Here is a 9,066-nt window from a genome sequence, read left to right on the forward strand (position 1 = left end):
TCTCCCTCGAACGACTACGGGACGCCCCGCGAGTGCGAGAGAGACAGCGCGACGACGCGCCGCCCGGAGCCAGCCTGCTCGCTGCAGTGTCGCGCCGCGCCTGCAGACTGAGAGTCGTTGTCGTCGCTCTGTCTCTCTCGCGCCTCTAGGGGACTCCCCACGAGTGCGAAAGAGACAGAGCGACGAAAACGACTCTCAGTCTGCAGGCCGCCGTGTTCTTCTTTCGCGCGGCTCTGTCGCGGCGTCGCGTCGCCCTGCTGGCAATCGCTGCTAGGTTCCACACCGCGGGGCTTCAGACACAAACTGCTTTTCTGGCTTTTTATCCAAATTGCGTTCTATTCTTTCTTTTCAGGTTTTGTACAATTCTATAATCTTCATAAACAATTCTCTTTTTATCACAAATTTTATTTTACAGTCGAGCAGCGTCACGTCTATCTTGGCTAGTACAAAATCGCGCGGTGACAGTGGCTAGGATTTAATTTGAGGAACATTAAACATATCTTAAAAACTGAAAGAGAAAATTTTAGAGAGAGCAGACCTGGACGGATCATGCAAAAAAATGCAAATCGTTTCACGGTTTTCAACACAACCTCTGAAAACTAAATCAAACACATCACTGCAGAAAAACTGAGTTATCTACGCCTGCATTAAACAGCACTCACGTGCCTTATCACATAGTTTTCATAGTTCATAAAGACTTCTGGAGAAACGAAATCTCAGTTACAGCTGTACAGAGAAACAACGAACACAAACAGTATATACAGTCATTGAGATCATATTTTACAGGGCAGTTGCAACAACAGCTGGCGCTCACAGACAGCGCGCTATCTTCGGCGGGTTCGTTCAACAATGTACACGTGGCGGTTTCTGCCTCGTTCTCAGTCTCAGTTCGCTGCACGAAACGCGCGAAGGTCCTGAGGCGGAGGCCGCGGTCACTCGGCGACGGCGGCCCTGGCCGTCCGGGACGCCAGGGGGTTCACCTCGTCGGCGTCGAGGCCCGCCATGCCGGCGTCCACGTCGTCGTCCAGGTCGTCCAGGTCGTCCATGTCGTCGTCCAGGATGTCGTCGACGCCCAGCAGCCCGGCCCCGAGACCGCCGAGGCCGGCGCCGAGGGCGGCGGCTGCCGCGGCGCCCAGGTTGTGCGTCAGCGAGTGGCGGCGCAGGTCGCAGTTCCGGCGGAACACCTTGCCGCAGGACGCGCAGTGGTACGGCTTGATGTCCGTGTGCGTCAACAGGTGGGTCTTGAGGTTGGAGCGCTGATTGAAGGAGCGGCTGCACACCGGGCACTTGTGCGGCGACTCCTCCAGGTGGAGGATCTTGTGCACGGCCAGGGTGCGCGACTGGCAGAAGCCCTTGCCGCAGGACAGGCACTTGAAGGGCTTTTCCTTGGAGTGGATGTACCTGCAACAGGCAACGCGCTGCGGTCAGATTGCGGGAATCGGCCAAAACAAAACGAGATGCGCCAGGATTCGAAGCCAGGGCGGCGCGGGCACGTGCTTCGAGGGGAAGGTGGAGAGGAGGGGCGGCGGCGACGGCCCGTAAAGACACTGCGAGTCGGCAGTGCCGCGCCCAGACAACAGTGGGCATGTCAGGCTGGGCTGGGCGCGCGGCCCTTCGAGACGTGGGTGTCGTGCCGGGCCGCGGTGCCGCCTTGCCGCGGCGTCGCCCCGCTGCACTTTGAGCCGCCGCTACGCTGAGTCGTGCCGGCCAGCCGGACGTGCCGCTTTAGGGACGCGCCCCGCGAGCCGGACCGCGAGCCGGACCGCGAGCCGGACCGCGAGCCGGACCGCCAACCGGACCGCGAGCCCGGCCTGCAGACTGATTCCGAGAGTCGCTTTCGTCGCTCTGTCTCGATCGCTCTCATGGGGCGTCTCGTACATGTGCGAGAGGGTCAGAGCGACGAAAACGACTCTTGCGGAATAGTCTGCTGGACCGCGTGCTGCTTTCCAACAGTGCTCTCTTCGCTGTCTCCCTCACACTGGCAGGGCGTTCTGTTAGAGTAGGAGAGAGACTGTTTGGACCGCAGCTAAACGACGCCGCGGCACGGAGTCACGGCGTGGCAAGCCACTGGCAAGGACCGCGCCGTGAGCCGAAGCCTCGCGTGGGCGCTTGTCGAATCGCCGGCCGACGGTGTGTGACGGCGCGCGAGCATCCGCGAGGCCGTGGACCGAAGGCACCTCGAGGGCGACAAGCAGTGCCCCAAGCCCGTCACGATGCCGACGGCGGAATGACAATGGAGTTACGCCGACATGATGGTGATGGGGCGGGTAATGGGTGATCGCGGTGCATCGGTGTCGCCTTGCTTATGCACCCGAGTCATTGACAGCGAGGACAGACAGGCGGACAGACCGATCACAGTTTTCCCCCCAATAAGGATACGAGCAAGGCCGTCGCACGTACTTCAACGTCTGCCGTCGGAAGGGTTGCCTACCTCGGCGTGAGGCCGACCCAAATGGAGCTCAGAGCAAAAAGGATTTTATTTTTACGACTCACTTATCCGCGCGCGCTCTCCGCCGAGACCGCCCAGATGGAGGGAATACATACAGCACCTCGCGAAGCTCAACGCAGGGCTGCCATTCCGTGTGTTCTGATAAGGACTGGAAGGACCGGTAGAATGCGAGGCGTGTGGGTGATCGCGCGCGTGTGCCCTCCCGTGCGGTGTGTGTGTGTGTGTGTGTGTGTGTGTGTGTGTGTGTGGCGTGCTCGAGATGTATGCCTCGCAGTCAGCAGCACCATACAGCGCGCAGGGTCCGTGTGTCGCCACACTGTCCGGTGGCCGAGAGTGTGCTGACGGCATGCGGCCCGACGCGGCCGGCCAAAGTGGTTTTGGAGGTTGGCCGCGCGCCCCTCCGCGATAACGGCCAGGATGGCGGCGGTGATGGCCGAGAAGGCCGTGTCGATGGCGTGGTGGTCGAGCACTCGTCGCGCCGCGCGTTGAGGTCTCCGGCACGCGTCCCGCACAAAGTGCGAATGAAAGGTGACAGCCCCGGGAGACCACAAGAGCCAAAATAATGACTACATGTTCAACTGATCGATTTCGGTCGATTTTGAAGTCCGCTTGGACATCGACATGACCCTCGGCTACCCTGTTCTCCTTAGAAAGTACGTTTACTTGGAAAGTCGCATCGACTTCCAGGACCGACGACAAGTAGGGGCACAGGCTAAGCCAGGCGGCTCGCCATTTTCCCATTCACCCTGCCCCGGCGCGTGCCACCCTCCCCTCCCCTTGTTTCCGGCCGGCCCGCCCCGCCCCGCGCCGCTGTGACGCATTGTGTGTACACGCATCCGGACTGATACGGCCGGAGTGAAGTGAAGACCCGTGTTCCTCGGGGCCGCGCGGCGGGAGTCGGTCTGTCTCTCTCGCACCTTTACGGGACGCCCCATGAGAGCGAGAGAGAGAGCAACCTCCGTGTCGCCACGCCTTGCGGGACCACCGCGGACGCCGCGCGCGTGTCGCCGGCAGGGTCCAGCACCAAAGCGACACCGCTGTTCGGGACCGTCGTCGTCGTCCGTCTCCCAGCAGCAGGCTTGACGCCGAGCTTGACGCCGAGCTTGACGCCGAGCTTGACGCCGAGCTTGACGCCGAGCTTGACGCCGAGCTTGACGCGCACCGTCAGCGAAGCGCCGCGCCTCGCCGCCGCCCTTTCCCATGTTTTGAACCGCAAGTGACTTATGGCTCGGCGGACCGGTGCGCGGCGCACATGCCGCACTGCGAGGACCGCCAGTGGACCCACCGCGTGCGGCCGGCAGCCGGGCGCACCTAACCGCACGGCCCGGCCGGTACGGCACTGCTGCTGCGGGGTCACGCACGGTTATTGACTTCTAGTGCGCCAGTGCTCGTCGCTCTGTCTCCCACGAGTGCGAGAGAGACAGCGACGAAAGCCCTGATCAGTCGGCGGCGGGTCCTAGGCGTGCCGCCGCTGCCGCCGCGTGCCGCCCAGCCTGACGCGCTCCTTGACGACGACCGCGAGTGACTCACCGCCACGCCGCGGCTCGCTCGTATCGATAACCGGGCGGTAAAGCAACGAGACAGGGCGACCGGCAGGGCGGCCGGCCGGGTGGGGCCCCACCGTGGGGCTCACTCTGCTCACACTCCGCGAAGAGTATAAACTTTTGGTCGGAAGTACGACATCAATTTGTTGGCGCGCGTGGCCGCCGATTTGGGGTCGGGTCGGGGCCGTCCGGCTGGTTGGGGCCAGCCCTTAACATTCACTCAGACACACGCACACATGCACAGGCTTGCACACATACACACAGACGAACGCGCACACACACGTCGACGCCTCGGCGCGGTTCATTCATTGCAGGCTGCACCTTGTACACTTGTACACACCCAACCGGCCGAAGAAGTCAGAGGAGTGAGTACGTACTGTAAGCGGAGATAAACCACCGCCGCGGACGGACACGCTCAGCATTAATGCCGACACACACACACACACACACACAGTCCATTTTGACGCCGTGCAGCAGGGTGGTGTGGTCCAGGATGTACTGTATCCTCGCGGCCGGACGCGTGAATCCGAACACACACACACACACAAGCGCGCGTGCGTACACACACACACACACACACACCATATCGCCCCGCCGGCGGGATGTTTTTCGATTACCGAGGCGATTCGCGGGGCGAGAGATCGGTTTTCGCGGAGAGCCACACAGAGATGAAAGTGCCACCAGATACCTCAAAGAGGGTTTTCGCAGAGAAATTCCGGTCGGACTTTGATCGCGTCGCGCGACCACCCGCAGAGGTAAAGGAACCCTGCGACGGGAAGAACGCCAATCAGGATACGGATACTGTGTGTCGCTGGCGGGGCGGGGCGGGGCGGGGGGCGGGGCGGGGCGGGGCGGGCGCGGCGACGTGGCTACTAAATCGCGGCGTCGTGACGGCGGGCTGTGACGCGACCGCGGCGACGCATGCGGGCGAGTCACGTGACGACGGCGTGAGTTACCGCGCCGCCATACGGCACCGTGCAGCCAAGCGGTTCCGAACACCGCTTTCTGTCTCTCTCGCACCCCCACGGCACGAGTGTGGGAGAGCCTCGACGGCAGCACAGCGCGCCGCACAGCCCGTGCCAACGTCGCGAGCGTCGCGAGGCTTTCGAGAAAAGAAAACTGTACCTGTGGTCCCGGAGGTGGTCCTGGCGGCGGAACGCCTTGCCGCAGATGTCGCACGAGTAGGGCCGCTCGTCCGTGTGCGTGCGCTCGTGGATCAGCAGGTTGTAGGACTTGGTGAACTGGCGGTTGCAGAACTTGCAGATGAACTGCTTCTTGGGGCGGGACGCCCTGCCGCCGCCCGCCGACGAGCTGACGGCCGAGGACGCCACGGGGGCCGTGGCCGTGGAGGACACGGACAGCGAGGACGCCGTGGCGGTCGTCGCGGGGGTCGCCGGCTTTGGCGGGGGCGCCCGGTACTTGGCGGTCGGGTACGGGCTGTCCCCGGGGAAGGCGGGGAACTGACTAGTCCTGCTGTCCTCTGTCCTGCCGACATCATCGTCGCCATCCTCGAGGTCGTCGTCGCGGTGGTCTGCGCTCGGAGACCGCGGCGAGGAGGGTCGCGTCCGCTCGGTCGCGGCCACCGTGGACGAGGGTGAGGCATCCGGCGAGGGTGGCGGGGACGCGGCGGCCTCGAGCGGCGCGGGGGCGGTGAGGGCGGACTTGACGGCGCCCAGGCTGGTGGCGGTGGCCAGCCGCAGGAGGTCCAGTGGCAAGGGGTTGGCGCCGGAGGCGTTGGCTCCACCGGGGGCGGCGAGCCGTTGCAACGTGAGGTACGACTCCAGGGCCTGCAGGTTGAGGGCGGCGGCGGCGGCCGAGTTGGGGGGCAGCAGGGCGGCCTGCTGCAGCGAGGACACCAGCACGCTTTGCAGGGACAGCGCCAGCCCCACCCCCAGCAGGCCGCCGCCCCCGGCCGCCCCCGAGACCATGGCGGCGGAGCGCGAGCCGCGAGGGGTGGCCGCCTCCGCGGGCGCGCAAAGACCGCTCAGCGAGTTGAGCGACGTGGCCTCCAACATGGCTAGGTACCGCAGCAGGTCCGCGGTGCCGTTCAGGTCCTCGTTGTTGTTGCTGATGATGCTATTGTTGTTTGCCTTGTCTGATATCTGCTTGTGCATATCAGACTGCTTCATGGCGCGCGGGCCGGCGGCCCATGGGGTTGGCGGCGGCCGGCGAGGGGGTGGGGGAGCGGCGCCGCTCAGGCGGTCATGTCTTCCTGCAACACACAAGGCGCCTCATTAGTGCAATTCCCGTTGCGCGCAGCGCGCCTCGCCTCGCCTCGCAGAATGCCGTCGCGCTGTCTCTCTCGCGCCAGTCCGGGACGCCCTCAGAGTGCGAGGGAGACACAGCGCCGCTCGGAACCAGCCTGCTGGGAGTTATACGGCCGCGACGGTCCGAGCGACCCCGGCGCAATCCCGCAGTCCAGAGAGTAAAGTCGCGTCGGCCGCGCCATAAAGTCGACGCCTCCAGCCTCCAGGCCCTCCAGGCCCTCCAGCCTGGAGTCCAGGCTCGGCGCACGGCCGGCCGGCCTCTCCGGCGCCGTCACCGCTACGCGGAGTCCGTCCACGACCAAGTCCACGACCGTCCACGGCACACGACGCTTTAGCACTGCCTTTTTGGAACCGTGGCCGCCGGCTGTCCGCGTGGCACTAGGTAGTTTTAACACCGCACGACGGGACGCGGACAGCCGGCGAGGGGGAACAACTTCCCACATTCACGGTACAAAATCTGAACACGCTCCAATTCTGGAGGCAACATGTGAGGCAAATACGTCGAAATTCACAGAATCATTGAGCACAAAATTTTACAGAGGGTCAGCCCTTGGCAGCCGGGTACAGGGGTCTCGGCGACGACGGCGCTGAGACAACACGGCGGCCGTCAGTCCGTTCGTCCGCCCGTCACGGACGCCGACGTGACGCGTGCGCCACGCTGTTTCGAATAATTAGCGGACACTAAAGTGCGCCTCAACGCGCTTCGCTTCGCCTGGCCGCGGCGTCGGGCCGGCAGGCCGGCAGGCCGTCGGGGCGCCAAACGACCCGGTCGTACGACGGCCCTGCGCGCCGCGCCGCCACGCCGCGTACCTACACGCGAAAAAACAAAATGGCCCGTCCGCGCCAAACCAGTTCCCCGCCTTAATTAATACGCCTCCCGCACTCGTAAACGGGAGTATTTATACGGAAATGTGACGCGTGGGTACACCATTCGTTTCGGGGTAATATTCGAAATTATTCATGGTGCCGCTTGCCGGCCCCGTCTTGTTATCGGCAATGTTTTATTAAGGTGAAAACAGTCGTATAACGCCCAGCGATATAAACAGGCGCGGCTCCGCGGAGTGGAAAAAACCCTTTTGCAGGACCGCGATGAGTTGGAACTCTCCTTCGAGGTGGAGCTGATCAAGAGGGGAGTCTGGAGGCACCAGATCGAACCTAATTGAAACCCTATTCGGGAAAGCAGGCGTCCCCATCGACATCCCTCGCAAGCCTTTCCAGCCGCCCGGCTGACCCGGGACTCGCTCGGCCCTGGGCGTGACCCAGGGATTCGGGAGCGCAGCCAAAGTGTCGATAATATTCCGTTTTGCAGAGACATTTATGACCCACAACATCACTCACGGCTGCCCGGGCTGACCCTTAAACTCGCCCCGGGGTGTCGATTGCTAGCCTTTTCTGTTTTTGTTTCTTTCCTGGTTCTGTGGGAGGCTGCCGGGGCAAGGGGCCGTGTACGACTCGAAGGGGGTGAGGGCGGTGCGGTGCGGGGGTGTCCCTTGTTGACCTTCCTGATACGTATCTCCTCACCATGACGTGGGCAAGGCAGGCAACGGCAGGCACGGCCAGCTTGACGCGGCCCAACCGGCCCAACGCATGTTGTCTGGACCATCTGCCTGCGCCACGCCGCATTTCATTGTTTTAGGATCATTGCCCAATTTTCTCCCGTGTGGGGCACGGAGCGTCAGCAGCTCCTCTAAGGGGCTAGGCTAATGTGAGCCCAGCAGGGATGATGCGCGTGTGAGTGAGGTGTGGTCATCAGCTAATAAAGGGGAGGGGGGCTGGGAGGGTGAGTCATGGTCCAACAGGTGGGCCGCTTTGGGCAAAAGCGACATTTTGCGATGCTGGAGGACTGACAGTAATTCGGCAGCATTCATTTTAAACCGCGAGAATTGAGTTAACTGAGCCAACCTAGGGCGTCTATATGCTCCTCACATAACACAAGTGGAATCACAAATCTTTTATATGAATTCTCCAGCTAGAGCCAAACGTAGACGGCGACAGTTTAAGTTGTCTAACGACAAACCCTAGGAATGTCAAGCATCAGCGCCAGAGGAGTGACAGCAGAGTAAGAAGAAGCAAGGGTCACTGTCACCAAGATACAGGGTACGCCCTACCTAACCTCAAAATGCTCACCCCCACCCCTCCCCCGCACTCTCTCTCGTTCACACTCACTTCCACGCACCAACACAAACAACAAACTAATTGATAATGGCACTGTACCTGATTGGGAGATCGCTGCGCTGAATGGCGGAGACAGCAGTGCAGCGTCCAGCAGCGTCCCGCGGCACACCGTGTCACTCCCTATCCGGGCCGTCACCCACCATGGCAGTGTCGCACTTGTCACACGCTGTATAGTCACAACACAACACAAATCACAACACAGGCACGCGCGAAGACGACGACGAGGAGGACGGCGTCGATGGCGGAGAAGCGGAGCGCGCGCCGGGACTTGACTGTCTGCGGCTAACTCCAGCACGGAGCCTGTTCCGCGCAAGAGGTCCTGGCAAGGTCCTGGACGGAGCGGCGAGGCAGCACCAGGACTCACAGGACCTGCCCTGCCTCCTGCCCTGCCAGGCCTGCCAGCACCGGCGGGGCCACCTCGGCGCACCGCAGGACTCTCGGCCGGCGCAGGCGGCGCAGCATCCAGGCGGCCGGCCCGAGCTGGCAGCACGCCGCGCAGGTGGGGGGCAGGGGAGGGGAGGGGGCCGGGCCGGTCCGCGACGGGGAAGGGGTGACCGGAGGATGGCCCCACGAGGCCCCGCAGACCAACTGGAGACCCCCCGCGTCCTCCGCCTGAGCCGTCTCGACTCTC

At 63.0% G+C, this 9,066-nt stretch overlaps 1 protein-coding gene across 1 annotated transcript; it reads right to left on the reverse strand.

The window, feature by feature from the left end:
- Positions 1-384: 384 nt before the first annotated feature.
- On the reverse strand, positions 385-8,853 carry LOC117649206 (protein sister of odd and bowel-like). The gene is made up of 3 exons (XM_034391730.1): positions 8,475-8,853; positions 5,119-6,205; positions 385-1,401 (listed from the first exon to the last, which is right to left on the reverse strand). Exons 2-3 carry the CDS (start codon positions 6,120-6,122, stop codon positions 933-935), a joined length of 1,473 nt encoding a protein of 490 aa, XP_034247621.1. The 5' UTR covers positions 6,123-6,205; positions 8,475-8,853; the 3' UTR covers positions 385-932.
- Positions 8,854-9,066: the final 213 nt, after the last annotated feature.

Source organism: Thrips palmi, unplaced genomic scaffold (assembly GCF_012932325.1).
Source record: "Thrips palmi isolate BJ-2018 unplaced genomic scaffold, TpBJ-2018v1 HiC_scaffold_10, whole genome shotgun sequence".
Taxonomy (NCBI): Eukaryota; Metazoa; Arthropoda; class Insecta; order Thysanoptera; family Thripidae; genus Thrips; species Thrips palmi.

Coding starts and splice junctions, on each gene's coding strand:
- LOC117649206 (XM_034391730.1), bottom strand. CDS start 6,122: ATGAAGCAGTCTGATATGCACAAGCAGATATCAGACAAGGCAAACAAC. Junction 1,402..5,118: donor GACCACCTCCGGGACCACAG/GTACAGTTTTCT, acceptor TGCCTGTTGCAG/GTACATCCACTCCAAGGAAA.